Source organism: Cannabis sativa, chromosome 1 (genome assembly GCF_029168945.1).
Source record: "Cannabis sativa cultivar Pink pepper isolate KNU-18-1 chromosome 1, ASM2916894v1, whole genome shotgun sequence".
Lineage (NCBI taxonomy): Eukaryota > Viridiplantae > Streptophyta > Magnoliopsida > Rosales > Cannabaceae > Cannabis > Cannabis sativa.
Genome location: NC_083601.1, coordinates 2,478,580 through 2,504,558, shown reverse-complemented (window position 1 = coordinate 2,504,558; position 25,979 = coordinate 2,478,580). Strand labels below are relative to the sequence as shown.

The 25,979-nt window shown below is 31.8% G+C and overlaps 3 protein-coding genes across 4 annotated transcripts; 1 reads left to right on the top strand and 2 right to left on the bottom strand.

The window, feature by feature from the left end:
* Nucleotides 1–961: 961 nt before the first annotated feature.
* On the top strand, nt 962–4,838 carry LOC115703659 (8-amino-7-oxononanoate synthase). Of its 2 annotated transcripts, XM_061102464.1 has the most exons (11): nt 965–1,399; nt 1,491–1,636; nt 1,732–1,839; nt 2,087–2,325; nt 2,658–2,699; nt 2,972–3,059; nt 3,424–3,557; nt 3,771–3,859; nt 3,947–4,097; nt 4,201–4,269; nt 4,436–4,838. In XM_061102464.1, the coding sequence occupies exons 1-11, from the start codon at nt 1,150–1,152 to the stop codon at nt 4,563–4,565; spliced, it is 1,446 nt and encodes a 481-aa protein (XP_060958447.1). In that variant the 5' UTR covers nt 965–1,149; the 3' UTR covers nt 4,566–4,838. The 2 variants fall into 2 exon arrangements, with proteins under 2 accessions (XP_060958445.1, XP_060958447.1); XM_061102462.1 differs by having other exon boundaries at nt 962–1,399; nt 3,947–4,269.
* A 1,489-nt stretch (nt 4,839–6,327) lies between these two features.
* On the bottom strand, nt 6,328–9,640 carry LOC133030175 (protein DYAD). Its single transcript, XM_061102459.1, has 7 exons — nt 9,454–9,640; nt 8,669–9,369; nt 8,170–8,553; nt 7,978–8,070; nt 7,811–7,904; nt 7,613–7,696; nt 6,328–7,283 (listed from the first exon to the last, which is right to left on the bottom strand). Exons 1-7 carry the CDS (start codon nt 9,562–9,564, stop codon nt 6,780–6,782), a joined length of 1,971 nt encoding a protein of 656 aa, XP_060958442.1. The 5' UTR covers nt 9,565–9,640; the 3' UTR covers nt 6,328–6,779.
* A 13,105-nt stretch (nt 9,641–22,745) lies between these two features.
* LOC133030178 (uncharacterized) lies at nt 22,746–25,379 on the bottom strand. Its single transcript, XM_061102471.1, has 5 exons — nt 24,735–25,379; nt 24,310–24,451; nt 23,973–24,199; nt 23,587–23,844; nt 22,746–23,191 (listed from the first exon to the last, which is right to left on the bottom strand). The coding sequence occupies exons 1-5, from the start codon at nt 25,002–25,004 to the stop codon at nt 22,886–22,888; spliced, it is 1,203 nt and encodes a 400-aa protein (XP_060958454.1). The 5' UTR covers nt 25,005–25,379; the 3' UTR covers nt 22,746–22,885.
* Between the last annotated feature and the right edge of the window lie 600 nt (nt 25,380–25,979).

Genomic DNA, 25,979 nt, shown 5'->3' with positions numbered 1-25,979 from the left:
TATTAATACGTTACACTCCAAAAACTTTTAGTTATAAATAAATACCTAAGTTTCATTTTTGATAGTAATAATACTTTAGTAATATTTCTAAAACTTCTGTAGGTACCTGATTATTAAGTTTGAAGTCATTATCTACGTGTTATTTTCTTATTAGTAAATTTAAATTAATTTTTAAATAAAAAATAAAAATTTAATAACATGGACCAATCAAAGACTGCTATATGACTATTGACTTGATTTTCAGGTACCTATAGAAATTACAATAATATAACTTAAATATTATTACCATAAAAAATAAAATTTAAGTATTTATTTATAACCGAAAATTAAATTTAAGTATTTATGTCGTAAATTACTCTTTAAACAAATATTCAATAAGTCTAAAACTAAGAGCACTCACAAGAAAGGAGGTAAACACCTTGTACCTCTCAAAAAATGAAAAAAAAATTAGCTAAAGTGTATAAATGGGACTCCAATAGATGATGTATAATTTAGCTATAATAGCTAGGCTCTTGGTTAAAAAAATTGTAGCTACATCTAGCTAAGAAGAGAGAGAGAGTGAGCTAAACACTATTTAACTATTTTTTTTTATATTTATTTATTTGCTTTTTTTTTCTTATTTCTAAAAGTTATTAATTTTTTATTTTTTTTTTATTTTTTAATTAATAAAAATGTTTCAAAATATATTATTTAAATGATGTTGAAGAAATATGGAGAAGCTGATGTATGATGTAATAATGTATGATGTAATGTAAGGGCTCGTTTGTAACGCCGTATTAGGTTGTATTGTATTGTATTGTATTATATTGAATTGGATTACATGTCATATTTTTATATAATACTATGTTAAACTTTAATTTATATTAAAATGTTATATATTTAGGTGTCCATAAAAGTTAATACCGGAGATATTTTAAAGAATAAAGTGGAGAAGCTTTAGAGTGCTCTAACTAAAATAGTTGTAGCCTCGAACTTGACGTTGTAAGGTGGAATTGAATTGCACAATCAAATCATAAATTGCACTTAAAAGCTAAAACCTTTGGTTTGAAGCTCAACTACTACTTCTACTTGGTACTACTACAAAAACGAGTTTTGATAAGTTTCATTTCATCTACTTCCCAACTACTCTGCAAAACCACCACAACCACAATGAGCTTATGGGACTACTGGATTGAGGAAGCTCTTTCAAAGCTCCACTCTTTGCAACTCCTCCGTTCTCTCAGACCCATTTACCTCCGCAATGAACCACAACACCCCACCAACACTACTTCCTCAAAATCATCCTTTGAAGATGAATTCCAGGTGTTCGACGAAATGCATCCATGGGACCGTTCCTCCGTTGAGATTCAGATTTCCGATGCCACCTTCCAGAATTGGGTCCATCACATTTCTTCTTCTGGTACTTTCTTTCAACTCATCATTTCTAGCTCTGTTATCTTGAAAATTTTGAGATTTTAATGTTTTTATCTTTATGCTTTTGGGGTATGCAGGAGATGAGGCTGACAGTAGTGGACATGTTTTAGCTGATTCTGAAACAGGGGAGTGTCCTCGGCTTTTCAAGAAACTACTTTTATTTTCTGGAAATGATTACTTGGGATTGAGCTCACATCCTACAATTGGAAAAGCTGCTGCAAAGGTTTGATGATTTTGTTATCATTTGTGGAAGCAAAGCTTCATAGTTATGCGTTTTCTTAAGCTAAAAGAATCATTTTATAATATATAATTAATCAGGCAGCTCTAAAACATGGAATGGGCCCCCGAGGTTCAGCTCTAATATGTGGATATACCAATTACCATCGGCTACTCGAGTCATGCTTGGCAGACTTAAAGAAGAAAGAGGTATAATAAGGTGCATTATAGACACTATTGTTTAGAATATATATGATTTGAGTTAATGCATAAGGAAATGATCTTGTGTCCCATGACCAATGAAGCATTTTTCTTATTGTTCAATAAGAAAAGCCGAAATGAATAATTATACCATATCTATGGCTATGATCTGTGTTTATTTCTTCATATTTGACATGTCCTCAATTTGGTATTTCAAATGAAAACTGATGGTCTTGTTTGAACATAATGGGGGTAGGATTGCCTTCTTTGTCCTACAGGGTTTGCTGCTAATATGGCTGTGATGGTTACTCTGGGCAATGTTAGCTCTCTACTGGCCTCTGGCTCAAAGCCTTTGCAGCATGAAAGGGTTGCCATTTTTTCTGATGCATTCAACCATGCTTCAATAATTGATGGTATTCGTCTTGCCCAGCGACAGTCTAGTGTAGAGGTTTTCATCTATAGACACTGCAACATGACTCACCTTAATACACTGTTGTATGTCATGCAAATTTCTAAAACATTCTTGCGTGTCTTCTTTTGAGTTTATTCATACACACATATGTGTATATATTTATACGTATATTTGGGGTAGGTTCAATTAACATATAAGTTTTTGCACACTTTTATACCGTGATAAACACTGGTTTAAAATTGAAAAATGAAAATATTCCATTTGTGTATATATAATTTCAACAGTTTTATCAATTTGGTCTAAAAGTGTTTATCACGGTGTAAATATACGTGTGAATTGAATTTATCCCTGTATATTTATGTATCGTATGTATACATACATGTATTCTTACGTCAAAATTTAATCCTCTTGACAGATCAAGTTGCACACTGAAGAAGAAAGTTGTAGTGACCGATAGGTAAATCATTGGTATTATCATTTATTTCGATGACACTTTGTTAATGCCTTATCAGATGGGTTTTCGTGAAGCATGAAGGTTCACCACTATTTTCTTGATATGGTTAGGTTGTTTAAAAGCTAAATTTTCAAATGGCTATTATTTAAGATATACTGAAAGATTGTTACTTACGAGTTTTAGGAAACAGACAACCATTTTTTTTTTTTTGTACACGCAAATCATCCCTGCATATTGTATCTGTACAAAAGCTTCATTTGGTTGTGTTATTACAGCTTGTTTAGTATGGATGGAGACTTTGCACCAATGACTGAACTTGTGAAGTTGCGGAAGAAACACAGATTTTTGTTAGTAATCGATGATGTAAGTAAGACTGTAGGTAAAAATCAATTAATGCTGCTCATCTAGGAACTATTTCAAATTTGTTTCACAAACTTTGTAGTTTCTTACTGTTCAGTCAAAGCATGATAGACTTTGGGGTAGAGTCATTAGGTTTCTATGACCATATAGTTATTTCATAAATAAAATTTGTTAACTACGTAGGCTTAACAACCAATCATTTATTCTTTTAGATGACTCTGTACAAGGTGAAAAGAAATGGCATATGCTGATGACCTTAGTCTTGGTTGAAGTAAATTAATAAGTGGGGTGTAAAGTGTAATGCAGCAATGACTGCAGATTATTTTTACATTTTCTCAAATGTGCTTCTAATAACTTTTTGTTTCAGGCTCATGGAACATTTGTTTGTGGGCAAAATGGAGGCGGAGTGGCTGAAGAGTTCAACTGCGAGAAAGATATTGATATCTGCGTTGGCACTCTGAGCAAAGCTGTTGGTTGTCATGGAGGATTTATAGCTTGCAGGCAATGACTATATATTCTTCTCCCTTATATTCCTTTTCTAGAGTTTTTCAGTAATAATGTTACAATTACGATAATTCGCCTAGCACCTATTTTGGAACAGTGCGTTTGTGCATACCTAAAGTTTTAACAGTTTGAAATACAATACTTATAAACCATAACTAGCATAGAAACATTGTAAAATTTTAAATTTGTCTATTGTTCATATGTAAACAGTAAGAAATGGAAGCAACTAATACAATCAAGAGGTCGCTCTTTCATATTTTCAACTGCTTCTCCCGTGCCAATTGTGGCTGCATCCCATGGTAATCATTATTTTTTTGTTCAACATGATAACTTACAAAATGGTCATTAAAATCTTAATCGAAGCCATATAATATGTGACATGGCAGCTGGTGTTATTGTGGCAAGGAAAGAGACGTGGAGAAGAAAGGCAATTTGGGAACGAGTTCAAGATTTTCGCAATTTAACTGGAATTCCCATCATGAGCCATATAATATCTCTTATCATTGGAAGTGAAGAGAAGGCTCTCGAAGCTAGCCAGTTCGTCACACCCTCTCTGTTTTTTATTCTCAGCACCAATGTGAACTTTATCGCAATGAAGTTAATGCTACATGTTTCTAACCGTGTTGTTGTTATTAAACAGGCATTTGTTGAGATCTGGTTTCCACGTGACCGCGATCAGACCCCCAACGGTTCCACCCAACTCATGCAGGTTTGTGAAAATCGTAGTATCTTTTCTGATATTAAAAGCTCTTCATCTTGTTTCATTGTTTGCAGTAGTAGTAAGCAACTCAACCGAAATTACATAGAAGATGGTTGAGTTTTATACTTGTTTATCATTTTCATTTATATGCTTAATTTGATAACTATTTTGACAGGCTAAGAGTGACTTTGAGTGCAGCTCACACAAGAAATGATTTGGTGAGCCTCACAGATGCACTATCCCGCTGTATAGATCTCAAAGAAATAAGTGTTAATGGCTCATCATATGCATATGCTAGGATGTAATATTTCATTATTTTGAAAAACAAGAGACCCCTTATTTATTTACAATTAATATTATTACCGAGTTAAAATAGACACTCTTTTCTAGTCAGAATGAAGTGAAATACTTTATTTATTATTAGATTGTGCATTGTTGTAATTCTGTTTTGAAACATGCAAGGCTGCTGCTATATTGAAACACATGAAAAAATGTGTTAAATTTTTATTATTCTTGTTATCTCTTCAAACAAATAAAATGAATTAATAAAAATAAATATTTCTATTTTAGTTATCTATGTACTAGATTATTATTATTTATTGCTATATTCTTGATGAAAACTGTAACCAGGTAGAGCAACCAGCTTCCTGCTAAACTTTTTGTTTTATACACATAAATAAATCATATTTTTATACATTTTTTAATCAAAATATATGGGACATGATAGTGAATTGTACTAATAACACTATGTTATTTTTTGTAGTGCATAAGACCTTAAGTGTCCCTTCTCCATCTTAAACTATTTGATTCACAAAAAAACATAATAATTAATAATAATAGTAATTGTGTTAAGGTGCTCATAACACCATGATTATATTTTGAGATGTGATTAATAAAAATTCTTGTACTAAATCAAAAAAAAAAATTGTTTCTAATTTAAAAAATAATAAAAAATTAAGTCTCTAACTCATAGCACTAAGAAACATATCCAATGGAGTATTAAATTTAGCTCACAATAATTTTTATTATAGGAAATTATCCCATATATTCTTTTTAAATTTTTTTTCGCTTCGGTAATTTTTATTTAGATTGTTATGTGGATTTTGATTGTAAATTAGGTTGTTTATTTAATTTATATATGAGTTGTTATGTAGATTTTCGTAAAAATTAAAAAAAAATGACTTTAAAGTATAAAAATTATAAGAAAAAAAAACTTATTGTAGTCACTAATTATTATAATACATTGATTATATTTTGTTTTGTTTTGTTTCTCACTAAAATTATAACATCAATAATAACTCTCTTTTTACTTATTGTGGAGATGGTCTAATAATTAAAATATAGTTAAAATGTTTTTTATATGCACATTAAAACTAAAAGTATTATTATTTGGTATCTTTAGGTGGTTAATAGTTAATAGCATACCAATGTAATATTCCATAATTAGTTAGTAATTTTTTATATTATTTATTAAATTAAATATTAAAATGCACCGATAATAACATCCTATGTGTGTCTTATAACGCTTCACACCCATTAACATTTCTCCTATAATTGCCCAAACTGATTAATAATAAAAGCCTAAAAACATTTTTCATACATGGGAAACATTAATGGTGATATAGGTCATTAATTAAACATTCAAGAGAGTATAGGGCGAAAACATTTTTGTGTAGGTCTTCTATATCTAGTTACTCTTTTCGAGATTCTAGTCTAAAATGGTCAGTTGAACAAACTCTGCAATTCAAGTCTATATGATCAAAATAAGGAAATGAAACTTTCACATATACTTATCAGTACACGCTGTGCTTTACTCTTTGGAAGATTATTATTATTATTAGACTGACACTCTTGCAAATATTATTTGCGGTTTGCTCTTATCTTTAGGCATTGTCATTTTTCTTTTTAGCTATAATTACAACAATTCAATTGAGGCATATAACTCTTAAATATTCTACAATGACTGAGTTAAAATCTTTCTTTACAGTACTGAAGCATTTATGGTGGTTTCTTTCTTTAAAATAACTGGGTTAAAATATCTTTCTTTACAGTGTGAAGCATTTCTGATGGGTTTAGCATTCTCAGGAGACAAGACTTGTGATCATTTCAGAAAAGCGTGGTTATTATGTACATATGTACCCGTCACCACTATAGTGAAAGTTTTCTTTAAAGGACTATATTTGTAGGATATACCCTACTAAATATAGGATATATAAAACCAAGCAAAATTAAGATAAACATATGAATGATTATGAATTTGATCAAATTCATAAATGTACATATGATGAAATATAGATTTCTGTGAACTATTCCCATTTCCCAACTCAAAAAGAACCCCATAATAATGAGAATTACATAAAGTAGACAATATGTAAATCCCATAACTATGGTAAATCCCATAATAATAACTAATAATGTGTTTATTTATTTCATTAGTCCTATAATAATATTTTCCCTGTAATCTTTTTCATTCTATAATATTTGAGTTTTCTATATATAAATCTTTTCAAAAAACATTACTATTGTTCTCTTCCACAGGTAATAATGTTCTCTTCCACAGGTACCTCGTTTAGGTTAATGACAGACGAAGAACTGGGAGCCTTAAGATCAGGAGAATAAAGAGGAAGGCCTTCGGATATGAAGCTTAAAGGGGCACCTCTTACAGGCACAGGCTTCACAGGTGGAGTTGATTGGGGCCCAGATGGAGAAAGAGGTACCAGGAGGAGGTGGGGTACTGGGGAGAATGTGGATGAAGAAGCTGATGATGGGGTTTGGACCACAAAAGGACCTGATGATGTAGTAGTGGTGTTTGGCCAAAAGAAGGTACCTTGTGGCTTGCAAATCCTGAAACCACTCTTCAATCTCGCTATCTTTGCTGCCTTGGTCTCTCCTGCCATTGCTGCCTGTTCATTATCCCTTCCTTGATCTGATACCCTTCTTTCTCCTAATTTCTCTTTATTGGCGTCCCATATTTCAGATTCTGACGACACACGTACTCCATTTTTTGTCATCATTAGTTGTTCCTGCAAAGTAAGTTATAAATGTTATATTAGCTAGAGTAGAGCTACCAATCAAGTAATAAGTAAAGAAATATATATCTCACAGAATCATTTAATAACTACACCCCTGCAATTAAAGTTTGCATATAGGTAGCAAAACATACAAGTAGTCTCTCAAAAGAATCCAAATAATTATACTTACATAAGTACGGATGATTTTAATTTAATCACATGCATTTACTATTTGGTTTCATTCTTATATTATAAGTGAAGATAATTTAATCATAAGAGACAATAATAATGTTCTTTTTTTCTTTCTTTTTTGAGCTAAATATACAATTAATATTTTGTACCTCTATGTTGCTCAAACTTCCCCAAATTTCAATCAGCTCTTTCTCAATATTTGTATTTTTGCTCACCAAATCCATAAAAGTTTCCTGCCATTGAAAAAGACATGCGATACTGGTTAAAGAAATACTTTTTAAACATGGCTATCACAAAATTAAACAATCTCTCTCATCAGATTCAAATCTTTTTTATGTTTTTCTTACCTTTGGTATTAGAAAATAATCTACATGACCAACCAAGTTGGTCACAGTAGTCAAATCACTGTCCTCTGAATTCTTCAATCCTTGCTCAGTTACCCTAATACCAGAAATATCAAACATAACCATCTAAATAGAATGCTATATTTCAAAATTAGTCTGACAAAACTTACTTCTTCATCTTGTCTATTACTTTCCATAGCTCTTTCATATCCCTAGACATGGATTCCTGCCTATCCCTGCTAGAAATGACTTCCTTCATATCCCTGTAAATCCATACCAAAATATAAAATTCCCAAAAGACAAATGGAACAACCAAAGCTATAAAAATAACAAAAAAAAAAAAAAACCAAATTAAAATTTACATTTTCATGTTGACAATCTCTTCCTTGATTGCCTTGATCTCTCTTGCACATACAGGATCTTGGGTGGGATTATCTCCGAGCTTCCACCCAGAAGGAGGTGTCCAATATGAATCTGTCACACCAGCCTTCTTCCTTATGTCAGCTAACTCAGCACTCTCAAGCCAATACTCCATGGCCCCATCGGAGTTATGACGCCGGCGGAATCGCTCATTTCCTCCGGGAGCCAATTTTCCTGCCATGTGCTTAAGCAAATGGTCTAGCAAACCAGTATCCCCAATCAGCTTCCGTGCCTCAGCTCTTAAATCAGGCCTCAGTATTGGGTTACCAATCACAGCTCCTTTGGCTTTCATTATTTTCAACATGTTCTGTTCAGCCAACTTGTACCTGCATATATATCATCACTTCAATAGAATTAGAAACAATGAAACGATCAACTAAACAAAAAAGAAACGATCGATATATATATATATATATATATAGATTTTGTTTGCATACGTACCTCGCTTCAGACCATCTATCAATGGAGTTTTTCAAGGTCTTTGTCTTATTCCGACTGTGAAGTACCGTTTGATTTTTTTTCTTAAGACATTTTGGTTTTTTCTCGATTTCCCTACTTCTTTTGAACTCCTCACCAGTACTGATCTTCCTCTTAGTTGCAGACCGAGTTTTAGCAAGCTGATTACATAGATTCACTGCCTTCACGTCTTTGTAGTCTTCGTCTTCCTCTTCCTCCTTCCCCTCATCTTCTTCACCATCCCGAGCTTCCTCTACAATTACTTTTTTCTCTTTCTCCACCGGTTTTCCCCTTCCAATGTACCGTACTTGCCGGCGACTCCCCCACTGAACCAGACCTGTACACTTGAGCAGAGACAAACAGGAGCTCTTCGAACAAACCACCTTATTATTACTACTTCCACCGGCAACGTCACCGCTGCCACGATCAGCGCCATTGCCTTGTCTAAAGCTCCTCTCAACTGGAGCCCAGAAACTGGAAAACTTCCTCCGAAGCTCAAACTCATCAGGCAATATTCTCCGGCGAAGTACAGAGGCAGCAATCTCCAAACTCATATCGTGCCGTTCATCTAGCACAGGCACCTTTCTGTTGTCCGTGTTCCGATAGCTCTCATCGCCGAAGTACTCACTAAGAGAATAAATGCTAGGGAATCGTAACGAAACATTGCGCTCATTCTTCTTAAATACCTGAATAATAAATACCATCACCAAACACCCGAAAAAAAAAAAAGAGAGAGAGAGAAGAAGAAGAAAATCGAAGATGATGCATACCATTACAATTAGAACTGAATAGAGCTTATCCGGCGACTGTGGAGGGAGATTTTCGTGTGAAATCTGGTAGAAGTAACCTTCTTCTACTTCCTCGTTTTCAAACTCTGCCATTTGAAGGTGGAGAGAGTAATGGAACAGTAGTACACTATATATATTGCTGATACCAAAATGAAGTAGAAGGAAATATATATATATATATATATATAGAGAGAGAGAGAGAGAGAGAGAGAGAGAGAGAGAGAGAGAGAGAGTCGTTTTGGGTTGGTTAGTTGGTTTTGGTGTGTGTGTGTGTGTGGGTTTTGGGTTTGTCATCATTACATATAAAAAATATTATTCTTTTCTGGTTTTTATTTTTGCAAAGCAGTGAGGTCTAACGACGCACACCAGATTATGCATGCAGTGCACACCCAACATCCTGTGCGCGTCCAGGAAACCATAATCTCACGCGCCTTCTGTTAAGATCTCCCTTCTTTTTTTCTCTTTTTCTTTAATTTCATTTCTTCAGCTTTTTTAGTTATATTAACTTATTATTATTATATTATATGGGAGGGACTGGACTAATTAATCCTCATTCACTAAAGTTTGGCTCTGTAATATATGTTGGAGATAGAAATAGTTAGTTAGTTGTTTTGTGAAAATAAATGAATTAAAATCCTTATGCATGCAAAGCCTAATTCTATTTGATTAAACTCAAAGCTTTAAATTGTTTTCAATATTGTTTACTTTAAATTATCTCTCATAGTTCCATCGTTAAGATAAAGGTCACATTAAAATCCTTGATGAATTAACTTGAAAATATGTGCTTGTAGTTCTTCCATAAATTTTAGGGCATTAAAATCATTTTTTCCTTTTTTAATTTAAGGTTTTTTTTTTCTTTCTTTATGTGTTAAAAAAATGAATCTTCAAGACTATAGATATGGTGGGTTTAAAATTTAGTACTGTAATTGCTGGCATAAAATTAAGTCCAAAAACGAAAAAAAAAAAAAAAAGACTTAATAAGGTTAGTACATTAGCCATACGCACAAGTACATGGCAACTCCTATATTCTATTATCCTATATTTTATATCTTTACAACACTCTATTTTATTCTATAAAATAATATATGCCATTATTTATGTTTAGAGAAGATATATATTCACTAAACTTTCTTTTTTCCTTGATAGGAATAAACTGCAACACATTATTTTCACACTTAAAAATAGCACATGCAAAATGCAATTAATCATATTATTTAGTGGTAATAATTTGTTTCTCATACATAATAATTGTTGTTAAAAACACAAAAGTTTCCAAATTTGCTGTACGGACCAACAAATAATGTGGTTTTCTTTACCTTGGGATTCATGTGCCAACTTTCACATAAACGTATAGAGCTAATTAAAAATATTGATATTGATAGGCTTTTCGAAGAAAAAAAAAGAAGACATGATATAAATAATATAAAGTTATATATTAAAGTTTAGATTGGAGGATTCACTTAGGAAAAAATAAAATTATCTATGATTTAAAAGTTGACTCAACTTTAGTTTTAATAAGCAAATGATATCTTGAGTTTAATCTCTTTTCTGTTGATGCAATAGAATTTTGCGTTGGGAATAGTGTTTTGGGTAGGGCTGAAAATCGGGCGGGTTAATCGGATTTCGGGTTTGCGGGTTTCGGGTTCACGGGTTTCGGGTTCAAAAAAATGAAACCGAACCCGAACCCGAATAAGGCACGGGTTGGCGGGTTGGTGGGTTCGCGGGTTTCCGGTTCGCGGGTTTCGGTTGGCCGGGTTGGCGGGTTGACCCGGTCAACTCTTTAAAAAAATTAATTTTATATTCAAAACTAATAAAAATAACAATAAATTAAAATAAAATTTATATATATTATTAAAAAAATTATTATATATTTCTAAATATAAATTATTTAATATAATATTTATAAATTTTTAATAAAAAATTATATATAAAAATATATTTAATTTATATTATTTAAGAAAATAAATTTATAAAAAAATAAAAAAAATCTGAGAGTTGAAATTTTAAAAATAGTTTAGGATTTTTTATTTTTTAATTATATAAATTGTAATAAAAAAATAAAAAATATATATAACATATTTAAATTGCGGGTTGGCGGGCGGGTTGGCGGGTTCAACCCGAAACCCGGTATTGCTAAAAACTCAACCCGCGAACCCGCCCGAAGGGTACCGGGTTGAACCCAACCCGCCCGAACATTTTTTCAAAAAAAAAATTTGCGGGTTCACCAGTTCGGGTTCGGGCGGGTTGCTCGGGTTCGGGTCGAACCCGCTAGAAATGTTCAGCCCTAGTTTTGGGTGGGATTTTTATCAATATATAGGTAAAAAAACACATATAATAAGTGCATGCAAATTTTTTTATGTAAACACAATTATATTCAAATAAGTAAAGATATGGAAAATATATTATACATTTTTATTATGATTTATAGGGAGTTATGATCTTCTAAAAAAGAAAAAAGAAAAATATTTTTAACTAACTAACTATATATATTGACTTTTTTAAAAAAAAATAAATAAATGAAAATTGATCCAGATTTTCTTTTTGGTGGGACGGGAAGGGATTAAACAAACAATGGACACATGCGTTATCTATAAATTACTTTTATTTTCTTTGTACAAAAATACTTTTCAAAATTAAAATTGAAGAAATGATACAAAAATACAAGTACTTAGAGTTACAATAAATAAGTAATGTTTTTAGTCCTTGATGACCAAATAAAGGGTTTGCCACTTTTTCTATCTTCTTCCTACAACAAACCAAGTGGAAACCAAATCCAATTATTATTATTTGAAATGGTTATAGTATAGGATACATAATGCTTTATTGAAAAAGATTTTATTTAGAGTCATTTTTTTTAATGGTATTATTATTTCATTTTATGTCTATATTTAATTTTATTTTCTTATTTATTTTTTTTATAATTATTTGACAAAAATACTTATATCCACTAAAAAATAATTTTTTTTTATGAATATGATCTCGGAGAAGAAATATGTACAATTTTTTTTTTTTTTCATTGTTCTTTGACTTTGTCATTAGAAAATTTCCGAGTCTTAACTTCTTATTTTTTCAAAAATAAAAAATATTAAATCTCTTAGTTTTGATTATAGTTTAGGTTCTTAATAAGCAACTTTTAAGAATTTTTAGAAAAAAAAAGGAGGAAAAGAGAGAAGTGAATGATAGTTTTTTTTTTAAAAAAAAAAAAATAATAGTGTTTCTAACAAATAAATATATATATAAAAAAATAAATAAGAAAATAATATTTAATGAACATTTACAATTATTGTGTATAATTTTCATTTACAATGTACGTGTTTCTACATTCTAATAATATATTCTTAGCTCTATGGTAAGGTATATATATACATTTTCTTTTTCTGATAATGCATTACAAATTTACAATAATATATACTATTAGATGTATTATGTATATATGATGACAGGCCTTTTATTTGAAGGAATATTTTTTTTTTTGAGAGAAATTATTTAAAGTAATATATATTTACATCTAATAATTAATATATATTTCTAATAATATATTTTTAGCTCTATAGTAAACATAGAGATATGGTAATATTCCTTCAAATAATAATAATAACAATTTCACCAAATTAAATATGCATCTAATAGTATTTAGTTGTAGTTAATGCTGTTGTTTTGTTTGGTTATGTGCACGAACGATTCCCTATAAAATAAAAAATGGCTGATTTTGTTGTACGGACAAAAAGTGATTACACATTTCATGAGGCACAATACGGTCGCCGTTGTCCAACGCGCTTGTTTTTTTGTTTTTTTTTTTTCCTTTAACTGCATAAACTTTCTGTTAATTATTATTATTTTTTTCTATAAATTTATTTATTTTTTTATTTTATTGAATACTTTTTTTTTTTTTTTAGAAAAAGCGTTCATATCATAAATAAAATCAAACGATAGACCTCTCGGTCGTTACATAATATATTGTCAGGTAAGGAGGACACCGGGATAGTCCCAAACACCTGATGAGCAAACGCCCATCTAGCCACATTATGAGCGGCAAAATTACAAGTTCTAGGAATATAAGAGAAATTACAACTAATAAAAGAAGGAGAAGAATTAGTACAAAATGAGACATAGTTTTCAAGAGCCCAATGAGAGTCCATTCCATTGAGCGCATTGATTACCATCCTCGAATCATTCTCCACAATTGCAAATTTAGTTCCGATATCTAAAGCAACCGACACAGCTAAGCAGCAGGCCGCAGCTTCACCACACATAGCATCCGAGAAATCTTCCCGAGCCGTCTGAATTCTAATCACCTTGCCAAAATGATCTCTTGCACCAACAGCAATGCACAAACTATTAAGGCCCACCTTTACATCACAGTTCAGCTTAATCCAATCCAGAGGAGGAGGGGACCAAGCTTCCGTTAGATCTGAAGTGAGACTAGGCAGCAAAGAAGCATGAGAATCTGCATAAGAAGTACAAATATTGTCAATACACTTTTTTATGTCAGGGGAACAATTATTATGGACCTTCTCGTTTCGCACCCTCCAAATAGTATCCACAACAATCGAGGCATATAGGAAAACCGCATCAGCGTCAATGCCTCTTTTGTTTAGATCCCAGATAAACTTGACCCAATCCCAAACACGGATGCCAGTGTCGCACACTGGGAAAATGCCCCAGGGAGAGGAGCGCCAAAGATGAAAAGCCACATCACAGGACAGGAAAAGATGTTCAAGAGATTCCTCCCCCCGTCCACATAAGGGGCAAGTAATATCTTCTATGTGGAAACGTTTCCCAATCACCGCTCTAGCAGGAAGAGCACTTGACAGGATACTCCACCACAGAACCTTGTGACGCTCTAAAATTTTGCTATTCCATAGCTTGTTCCAGAGCTTCGGGGCAACTTCACAATGAGGAGCTCTTTCCAAAGCTTGAGCCAGATACGCCGATTTAGTCGAGAAGCACCCCTTACTTTCTAGCGTCCAAACCCATCTATCAGTCCCACTTCCAGAGGGATTGCCCCCTTTAAGTATGTCCGAGACCGATTCTCGGTCAAAGTTATCACGCAGCTTTTGAATATCCCACTGCCCATTATTTAACAGAAGTTCAGCCACACAGTTGAGGTTGGGAGAGGTTCCCTCAATTGGTTTCGGATGGAAGCCTAAATTTTATTGAATACTTTAATCATTACATTACCCAATTCAACCACAACGAATTTGTTATCATTAGATTGCTGTAACGAGAGATGTAAAAATTGTGCTACATAGTTTTGTGGTAAATTTATACCAAATTTTAGTTTTGTACTCTAATACACAATTGTAAAATTTGATGTAAAATTTAATATTTTATTAAAAAAATAAAATCTAATATATATGATTAATTTTATTATTATTTTAATACGTACGATAATAAAAAAATAATATAAATGTTTCATAATTTAATGTGATACTTAAATATACTAATAAAATAATGACATAAATGTAAATGAAAACGCAATGCATTTATTGTGGTGTAATTTTACATCATAAAAATTGTTGTGCTAAATTTGGCACAAAATTTACTATGTGCCAAATTTACATCACTTTTTTGCACATAATTGGAGCATATTTTTTGTTAAATGAGCTATGTTTTAGCTTTTCACCATTCATTTACACTTCCATTAAAGATGTTCTTATATATAGGGTTCGAGTCATTGGCCGACTGCTATAATAAGATTAGATTAATGAACTATTTTGTAATAAGATTTACCATAGACATCTTTTATTATTTACATGATTTAATACCACTTTTTACAAAATATTGATATGTATTTATACATTTTAATATTACTTATATATTTATTTTGTTAAATAATAAAATGAATTTTATATTTTTTTTTAAAAATAGTATAAATAAGACTCTAGATTGATTATTTATCAAAATAAAATTTAATAATAATTTGACTTAAAAATATTATGATAAAATTAGTTAAATTTTCAACATCTATTCGTGTTAGAAATTATCTTCAAGTTAGTTATATTAAAACAATTATCGAAAATTAAGCTCAAAATTCTACTAGTATCATTTTGAAAAATACAAAGTTCATTTGTCATTTAACAAAACAAATTGTCCAATCTATAACTTTTGCATTCAAAATAACTTTAATATTTTACTTTACTTTTTAAATCTTATTTAGCATATTATAACTACAATTTAGGAGTTTATTTTTAGTAACTTTTTATTGCTTGATTATTTTTTTTTGTCACTTATTGTTTGATTATTTTTTATTGTTCTACTATAAAGAAACACTTTTATTGTTGTGCTATAATACTAAAAAAATATTTTTATGTTTATTTCTTACTTAATGAAGTTTTCTTTTTCACTCGAAAGAAAAAGATGTTTATTGATCTATTTATTTGACAATAAAATATATAAATATATATCTATATATATTTATAAAAAAATGTCCTTTATTACAAGAGTAAATATTTTTGTTATGGTGCAAAAATGATTAATTTTTATGTTTATTTCATTAATTATGATATTTATTTATTTGATCATTAAAAAAATGTAATGTTTTTATTTTTACCATAATAAAATGTCATGTTTTACAATAATAAACATTGTTGTTTATTTAAGAAAAAAAAAAATCATTGCGGTACAGAAATGCTTATGTTTTATTTTTATAATAATAATAAAAAGTTTATGCTTATTTTTTTTTTTACTTAGGGTGTTTATTGATATAGACTTTAATTTGGTTCTTTTGGGGAAACAATATTAGTGTTTATTGATTAATGCTGATTCTTTGATTAGTAGGCTTTATAAGACTAAATATTATGCTACTGGTAATTTGTTTTCTGCTGTATTGGGAGACAATCCTAGTTTCATTTGGCGTAGTATTCTGGAAGCAAAAGACTTTATCCACGCCTGTGCTCAAAGAACAATTGCTAATGGGGAAAATGTCTCCATTCTTAATGATCCTTGGCGTCCACATAATTCAATCAACTATGTTGTCTCACGGTACCTTGGTCTTGTGAATAAGTCGGTCAGCTGCCTCTTTCAAGTCGATACTCGCGTGTGGGATGAGGATGTTGTGAGAGACCTGTTTGTTGCCCGTGATCAAGACCTTATTTTGTCCATTCAGCTTAGTGATTCGGCCGCTAATGATGGTTGGAGTTGGTGACTTGAGACTTGTGGGAATTATTCGATTAAAAGTGCATATAAATTCTTGCAAGTATCTAAGGGTGCTTGGTGCCGAGATAGCAATACTAATTTTTGGAAGCAGCTTTGGTCATTAAAAATTTCATCTAATATCAGTAATTTTTTATGGCGAGCTGCTTCGGGTGTGCTTCCAACTTGTTTTCAACTCCAAAAGCGTCATGTTCCTGTCAATGTCGACTGCCCTTTGTAGTACTGAAACTATTCAACATGCATTAGTAGAATGCTCGTTTGCAAAGGCTGCCTAGCATCGCAGCATAGTAGACGTCAGGGCTGGGGCTGCAACATTCAGTAGCTGGTTGTCAGAAATTTTAACCAGGGGGCACGAAGTTGAAATGGAGGAAGTGGCGATGGTGAGTTGGGCTATTTGGCATGCGCGGAATGACTTTGTTTGGCAAAAGAAGAGTTGGCTTGCTTCAAATATTGTAACATCAACTAGAAACATGCTTGATCAATACAAATTTGCTCAAGGAAAGAACGGCCTTTCGTTGTCTCCTTTGAATGATGGGGGGCGGAACTGTGAGCATTGGATTGCACCTGTGTTAAACAAGATTAAAGTTAATGTTGACGGGGCTTTATTTGAACAAGAGGGGTGGTTTGGAGTGGGATGTGTAGCTCGAGATCATCATGGAACCATGGTAGAAGTTTTCAAGAAGAGAAAGGTTGGGTATGTCCAACCCGAAATTACTGAGATCATAGGCATCAAAGAAGCTTTGAGTTGGATCGCAACTCATCCCTGGAACAATGTAGTGTTAGAAACGGATAGTTTGGTGTGTGTCCAAGCAGTCAAAAGTATTATTTTCATGTCCTCACAGTTTGGTCTTATTATTCAAGATGTTAGGAATTTACTTTTAGCTTTATTTTTTACTGAGTTATGTTTTATTAAACGATCTGCAAACAAATTGGCTCATTGATTGGCAATAAACTCTTGTTTCTCTACAGGTTGTGTGCTTCAGTTGGAGGATTGTTTCTCTGAAGTGCGTTCTATTATTTTGAACGAGTTTATTAATTAATACAATCTCTTGATTTATTAAAAAAATAAAAAATAAAAAAAAAGTTAAGAAATAGATATATATATGTTTATTTTCACCATAACGAAATATCATTTATACAAGAATAAATATTTTTATTCATTTAAAGAAAAGTGTTTATTGATATACTTATTTGGCAAAATAGATATAGAAAAAGTTAAAATATATATTTACTATTTTCATTTTAATTAAGTGATGTTAAGTGCAATGTATGTATGTTTAATTTTTTTAATTAGGTAATGTATTTTTATTTTTTAATTTTTAAAATAAGATTTGAGATCTTGATTTTTGAGATTTTTTGAAAATTATTGCAGCTACATTGGTATGCTCTTTAAATGTGATTATATATACGTATTTTATATGTACAATAAAAGAATAAATTTTATTGTTATACGTATTTTATATTGATCTCTTTATATAAAGATTATATTAGAAAATATATTAGAAAATATTTTGACAAAATTTGAGTTTAATTTTACTTTTAAATATATTTTATATATTATGTCCAAACATATATTTTTTGAAAAAAATAATGATAGTAATAAATATATTCTTATAATTTGTAGTTAGGAGAGTGTAGATATAATAAAGTGTACACATTATTTTTTGAATAAATCATGAAATTTTATTAAACAATAGTCTAGAATAATCTAATCAGGACATATACGATTATGATTAGAATTAGAAAACGAACCAAATAATCAGTCGCCTAATTCTCAAATCGTTTGTCAAAAAAAAATTAAAATAAAATTAGATGAAAAAGGTTGTAGCATCACAATTAACCTTAAGAACACTTATAATTTGTTTCATCCACCACTCAAAAGATACATCAGTAGAATTTGTTGTAGCAAGTTTAACCCTCTCCCCTAAAAAAAATAGAAAATTAAAATCATAACAAAAATTAAAAAAAAAAAAAAAAACTTTTTTTTTCTCTTTTTCTTTTTCTTTCTCTTTCTTCTCGATAGAACCCCCTAACCCTTCTTCTTCTGCCATTCTTCTTCTTCTTCTTCTCGACGGAACCCCCCCCCCCCCCCTAACCTTCTTCTTCTTCTTCTGATGGTGGTAATGTCAGTCTTCTCTGTGATTTGCCAAACTAGACAAAACCCAAGCAAAGAGACAACAGAACCCCCCTCGCAGCTCCACTGTCGGTCGAACCCTCTCGAAGCTCCACTGTTGTTCAAACCCCCTCAAAAGGCTTCTGGCTGAGAACCGCCACACCAGCGCATCGCGTATGTCAAACCCCGTCACTAGAGCATTGCCTTCATCGAACTCTCCAACTCGCGAGGCCCTTCTCGAAATGGTGTAATGGTTGCAGTGGTGATGGGAGAGAGAAGGAGTTTGGGTGGTGATGGCGATTGCAGGTGGTTTCAAGGGTTGTTTTAGGGGTTTTGGGGTTCTGATGGTAGTTATGACAGAAGAAGAAGAAGGGTTGGGGGGGGGGGGGGGGAATAAAAAAAAAATTTTTTTTTTATAATTATTTTTTTTAATTATTAAATTATTTTTAGTATATTTAAAATTAAAATTACGTGGACCACTAAAATGTTTTTGAGTACACGTAAGTAGTCCATCGTGACACTTAACTGTGATTTTTGGACAGAATAGTGCTAAGCAAAACAGAACTAGGGTTTAGAGAGATGCCGCCAAAATTTCGATTTTTGTGGTTAACTGTTACAAACCTAAAAGTTAGGATAATTTAACCACCAATATCCATTTTTTTTATATACATATAAAATGGTATGAATCACGCTAAAAATTTACATTAACGATCGTCACAAAAAACTAATCAGATTAAAATAATTCATAGCATTTTTACTTTTAAGTCAAATTATGAGCAGCGGTATTACAAATCCACATGAAAACAATAAACTATAAAGTCACCAATCACCCTAGAAAAATTTGAATTTATATGCATACATTTGGTGTATATTAAATTTTTGAACACAAGCTTACTAAAATTTAGAAAATAGGCACACTTTATACCCATAATACCCTTCTCTCTTCTCTTCTTTTCTCTTCTCTTCTAACTTCACCATCCATACTCCCTATTCCCATCTATACTGATGGTGGTCTGATGGGGGTCCGATGGTGACCTGATGCTACCTATTTTTTTTTTATATATATTTTTGTACATAAAAAAATAGGTGGTCCGATGGTGGTCTGATATGGGGGGGGGGGGGGGGGAAGAAAAAAAAAAGTTTTTTTTTTAAAATTATTTTTTTTAATTATTAAATTATTTTTAGTATATTTAAAATTAAAATTACGTGGACCACTAAAAATTTTTTACGTGTACTCGTGTACACGTAAGTAGTCCGTCGTGACACTTAACTGTGATTTTTGGACAGAATAGTGCTAAGCAAAACAGAACTAGGGTTTAGAGAGTTATGCCGCCAAAATTTCGATTTTTGTGGTTAACTGTTACAAACCTAAAAGTTAGGATAATTTAACCACCAATATCCATTTTTTTTTATATACATATAAAATGGTATGAATCACGCTAAAAATTTACATTAACGATCGTCACAAGAAACTAATCAGATTAAAATAATTCATAGCATTTTTACTTTTAAGTCAAATTATGAGCAGCGGTATTACAAATCCACATGAAAACAATAAACTATAAAGTCACCAATTACCCTAGAAAAATTTGAATTTATATGCATACATTTGGTGTATATTAAATTTTTGAACACAAGCTTACTAAAATTTAGAAAATAGGCACACTTTATACCCATAATACCCTTCTCTCTTCTCTTCTTTTCTCTTCTCTTCTAACTTCACCATCCATACTCCCTATTCCCATCTATACTGATGGTGGTCTGATGGGAGTCCGATGGTGACCTGATGCTACCTATTTTTTTTTTATATATTTTTGTACATAAAAAAAAGTAGCATCAGGTGACTATCAGACCACCATCAGACCATATTTACATTTATAGATGTTAAACTCTATTCATTAAGATCGTCAAGAAGGCATCAGACCACCATCGGACCACTATCAGGCATCCATCAGACCATATCATCGGGCTACCATCGGATCTTCATCTTCAACCTTTACTCATTTTAATAATAGGAAGGCATCAGACCACCATCGCACCCCCATTAGACCATATCATCGGACTACCATCTATGGATGAGAATACAGAGTATGGATGATGAAGTTAGAAGAGAAGAGAGAAATGTATAATGTGTATGAATATAAAGTGTGCCTATTTTTTTTTTAATTTTTGTAAGCTTATGTTCAAAGATTTAATATACCCTAAATGTATGCATATAAATTCAAATTTCCCTTTCCAATTAGCCTAGAGTACAAAAATACCACCAATAAAAATAAATAAATAAAAAATTAGAACACCTACATGTTAATATTAAGGGGTCATCAACTTGATACTAATCAAAGGTTTACCATTTCTTAGGGTAACTCTAACAGTAAAAGCTAAATTTAATGTTGAACCAACATTAAAAAGATACAATTTTAACACTAAACTTTTTTTATATTCCAACCACAAAACTAAAAGTTGTACAAAAACTATATTTTTTTTATTATTTTTATATAAAAATATAAATTATACATATATATATATTCAGAAAAATTAATTATTTTACTATTATTTAATCATTAAAATTAAAAATATTAAAAAAGCAATTTTAGTATGTCTCTACAGTGAATAATAGGGTACTGTACATAATCTCATATATTATTTTAAGTGAGAAACAACACTAAATTCAAGTTTTTAGTGTCTGGTTAGAGATATCCTTAATTAGTGAGAATGTTTTATAGGCTGAGATTTATTAAGGAGTCACCAAACTAACCAAAAGTGTGATCCTTTAGGTTATTTTTTGCTGAATAAATATTACTTGTCTATAAATAATTATTTCTACAAAACTAAACATGATAAATGTTTAATGATGTTATAATAACGCCATAATCTTAAACCCTTAAAATAAATTTAATAATATTGACCGAAATTATTATACAAAGCTTCCTGTATATAGAGATGTAACTAAGATTTTTCTCATAATGAAATGAAAATTATACTTAAGCAAAAAATAAATAAATAAATAAACAAATTGGTGCCACCTGTGCATTCAGACTGCCTGATCTAACTGTCTAACATGTATTTACAGTTGTATGTTGTAGTACAGATATAATATGAGTACATATGATGCACTTTATTTTGTAAATTTGAGTTGAGGTTATTTTTCTGACGAATTTCGAATCGTCAAACAACCACCGTTGGATTGTAAAATTTACATATATAAATCACAAAAGTGCAAATATAGATATTAAAAAATTTATCACGTTTAAAAAATTTCAAACGTATTTTCAGCACTATAAACTATTCAAAAATTTTAAAAAAATTACAAAAATAATGTTGTAAGTATATCGAACACCGCCATAAAAAAAATATATATATATATTCCAACATGTATTTTCAGGCACAAAAATTAACTAAAAAATTGTAATATGAGATTTACAGTAACACTCTTCATTTCTCAATTTGGTCAAGCTGTAAAGACCTAACTCAAAAGTTTTTAGTAAAGCGGATAAGTAAATTGAAACTTAATTTTCTGAAGCAGTTAACTGAAACTTCAAATCTCAAAAAGCTGGTTCTAATTAGTTTGGCTTGGACCAAGTACAGTCAGTTAGTGAAGATATACAAGTTTTCACTTATAACCAAATTCAAATTTACTGCATAACTGGTGGTGTTACATAGGGTTCTTGACCTGAAATATTCAGGCAAATTTTGGAGTTTCGCCCCGCTGATCGGGTCGTAACCAGCCAGCCCTGCTTATCTTATTTATTTATTTTTTATATAAATGAATTCCATCCCCTATTCGTCTCAATCTCTCGTTCTCAAACACCAGTGTTCAGTAGTAATTACAAATTAGAATCACTGAATGGCTCTTAAACCATCTTTAAGTTTCTAAGGTTCGTATGGAACTCACTATGCCACTTGCATACATAGCTGGGCAACGTTTCTATATTTGAGGCTTTAAGTAACAAAACTACTCTCCAGTAATTTTGAACTAAAGAAGTTCAAAACGTTAAGCAACTTAAGATTTTGGCAAAGGACTAGATGCAATCCTTTTTATTATGTACTAGTTTTTGTCACATAATTTTCATACACATTCATGTCTTTTCAAATGAACAAGCTCCTTCCAAAAGGGTATCACAATGGTAAGAGTTTAGCTCTTACTAGTTATGGTATCAAAACAACTGAACCAGTTGTTCTGCGATCTTCAAGGTCGGCATGTGCCCGGGGTGCTTCAGACAGAGGGTATGTGTGATTTACTCGAACTCGCAGAACACCGGAGGAAATGTTAGCGAATACCTCGCCTGCAGCTGCCAATAACTCATCTCGAGTCACATTGTAATGCATCAAAGTTGGTCTTGTCAAGAACAAAGATTTTGCCGCAATTGCTGATAATGGTAATGGATCTGGTGTCCCTGATGACTGTCCAAAACTCACCATACATCCTCGAAGTTTTAGGCATGCCAATGAGCCCTGTAAGATTATAATTTTTTCACAATTTTTTTCTCAGCATCATGATCTGAAAATAAAATTCATGAAATTTTTTTCCTAGGGAACTCATATTTCAAAACATATTATTTGCAAAATAAACACATTGGTCACAGCAGCTACTCTAAATTTACACTGTGCAACCTTAAAACGACTTTGACATTGTACCATCCTAAATTTACACTATGCGATCACACTTTCATGAGTTTAATTTGACAAATTTCTCTGATCTACAAACTTTGCTAAGCAGAACTTGTGATAATTGAATCTGGCATAATGAATTTTATTATTTTAATATGCATCTATACAACAACATACATAAAAGAGAACAACAATAAAAACTTTTCCGGCTCTTGAACGATAAAGTGAATGAAAATTACCTCAAACGTATCCTTCCCCACAGAGTCATACACAACATGGACCCCATTGCCTGATGTAATCTCATTCACACGAGCAACAAAATCCTCTTCCTTGTACAATATGACATGGTGAGCTCCATCTTCCTTGGCTTGAGCAGCTTTTTCCTTGGTTGATACAGTTCCAATGACAGTAGCACCAAGAGCATTACCCCACTGGCATAATAGAGATCCAACTCCACCAGCTGCAGCATGAACAAGAATGGTTTGTCCAGGCTCAACCTGTAAACAAACAATTAAGAAAAATCAAGTAACAATTGTTATTAATCTTGCTATCTATTCACAGTGATACACATGTAAAGATAACTCCCATAGTTCTTCTTCTCTTCCCTAATTTACTTTGAATGTACCTTGAAACAACGGCGGAGTAGAAACTGAGCTGTCATACCCTTAAGCATGACAGACGCTGCAATGACGGGATCAATAGATTCGGGAACAGGAACAACTTTGTCTGCAGGAAGAATCTGCTCTTCAGAATAAGAGCCCATTGGAACTCCAGCATAAGCTACAAGATCACCTACTTGTCTGCCGGTTAGTCCAGGCCCAACTGCTGTCACAACACCACATGCCTCCATTCCTGTACAGAACAGAAAAACCAATTTACAAAACGTTATTTGAATGTTAAAATGGTAACCACAATAGTAGAAACCAAATGTGTTTTGAAGGCTTAAAGAAGTGAAACAAAACCTGGAGTGAAGGGCAATGTAGCAGCCTTATAAACCCCTTTGCGAAAGTATACATCAATGAAATTCAGCCCAATGGCCTTGTTTTTCACACGAATTTCCCCCTCTTTTGGCTCTCCTATTTCCACATCTTCCCATTTTAAGACCTATAATCAATATGGGTAAGAAGAATAAAATGAAAAATTAGAGAATAAAGGGAAACAGCCCTCAAGAATGGGAATTCAGAAATGTTAAAAACTCCCCCAACAATTTGTACTTTGATATTCAAATGTCATCACTTACGCCAATTTTGTTTATACAAACCAACGTAAAATTCAAACCCCACTAATGATCAAAATTGGATCTCAAGTATGAGTGATAAAAGTTGAAATCTTTAAGAAACTCATTTCATATAGAATATAAAACAGGGAAAGAGAAACAGAAAGAGACCTCAGGTCCACCAAGTTCATGAACCCTTATAGCTTTGCCCATTTCCACTGGTGATGGTGGTTGAGTGGCGATTACTGCTCTCACTGCAAATTTTTGGGTACCAAGTGTTGATGAAGTAGAGGTAATTTTGTAGCAGTTTGTGGGGTAGTTGGGAAAAAGTTTTGAACTTTGATTGAGATGGGATGAAAGTGAAACCAAGTGGGAATGGTTAGGCAGTAGAAGATTCTGGTTCGGCTGAATAATATCAAGTTTTAGCTTCAGGAAACCCATAAATAATAAATAATACCCGACTAATAATTTTGTCTAATAATCAAAGACTCAAAGTTAAATCAGCACGTGTGATGGTCCAAAATATAAAATGGCCTCCTCACGGTGGAAGTAGGAGTGGGCATAATCTATCAAAAAACTGCACCAAACTCTCAAAATACAATTCATTTAGTTGTCTACATTTTGAAATATTAGGTAGAGCCGTAGAGGTAGAGGTACGTTGTATATGTTATAATTCACAGTAATATAACATGTGTTTCTTTATATAATTTATAAGATTTTTTTTTCTTGTTTTAATATTTTAAATTTATAATAACTTTTTTTCCTTATACCTTAACAAACAAAGACACTGAAAATAAACTTTTGTACTAAATAAATAAATCACTAAATTTTTGTAATCGATTTATGAGCATAAATTATATTTACTAATAGATCCACTATTTATTATACATCACCTACGACTGATGTATTGGTTTACCTAACTCGGCTTGTATTGGTTTCAGGACTATGCATTATGCGTCACTTATTTAAATAAGTAGGAAGATGAGCTGGTTGATAATACTATTTACAATTAAACAGCATCTGATGGGGATACTCTGAAGTAAAAACCAACTTTTCTTCTCACTATAGGGAATCATGGCTTTAGTAAACAGTGGACTTGAAATTGTACATTGATAACTTTCCGATCTTATGCTAGAGCAGCATTTAAATTACATATAAAAATAACAAATAACAAAGAACACCAGAGTGGATGAGGTAGCCTCCAATACCATTTAGTATTATGGTAGTCTTCCACAACTTAGCTCTGCCCAAAGGCTATGGCTTAAAGAGCAAACCCAGTTTAATTTAACTCAGCTTTGCTCTGCTCTTCAAGAAAAAATTAAGGGCTATTACCAATTTGTGCTTACTGTCATCTGTGTCTTTTCCGGGTATTATAGTTAGTTAGTTGAGAGCATTTTGGCCCATGAACTATATCAT

Coding starts and splice junctions, on each gene's coding strand:
- LOC115703659 (XM_061102462.1), top strand. CDS start 1,150: ATGAGCTTATGGGACTACTGGATTGAGGAAGCTCTTTCAAAGCTCCAC. Junction 2,326..2,657: donor ACTCACCTTAATACACTGTT/GTATGTCATGCA, acceptor TCCTCTTGACAG/ATCAAGTTGCACACTGAAGA. Junction 3,860..3,946: donor AATTGTGGCTGCATCCCATG/GTAATCATTATT, acceptor GTGACATGGCAG/CTGGTGTTATTGTGGCAAGG.
- LOC133030175 (XM_061102459.1), bottom strand. CDS start 9,564: ATGGCAGAGTTTGAAAACGAGGAAGTAGAAGAAGGTTACTTCTACCAG. Junction 8,554..8,668: donor GATAGATGGTCTGAAGCGAG/GTACGTATGCAA, acceptor ATATATATGCAG/GTACAAGTTGGCTGAACAGA. Junction 8,071..8,169: donor GAGATTGTCAACATGAAAAT/GTAAATTTTAAT, acceptor ATGGATTTACAG/GGATATGAAGGAAGTCATTT.
- LOC133030178 (XM_061102471.1), bottom strand. CDS start 25,004: ATGGGTTTCCTGAAGCTAAAACTTGATATTATTCAGCCGAACCAGAAT. Junction 24,452..24,734: donor ATGAACTTGGTGGACCTGAG/GTCTCTTTCTGT, acceptor TATTGATTATAG/GTCTTAAAATGGGAAGATGT. Junction 23,845..23,972: donor TACTCCGCCGTTGTTTCAAG/GTACATTCAAAG, acceptor GTTTGTTTACAG/GTTGAGCCTGGACAAACCAT.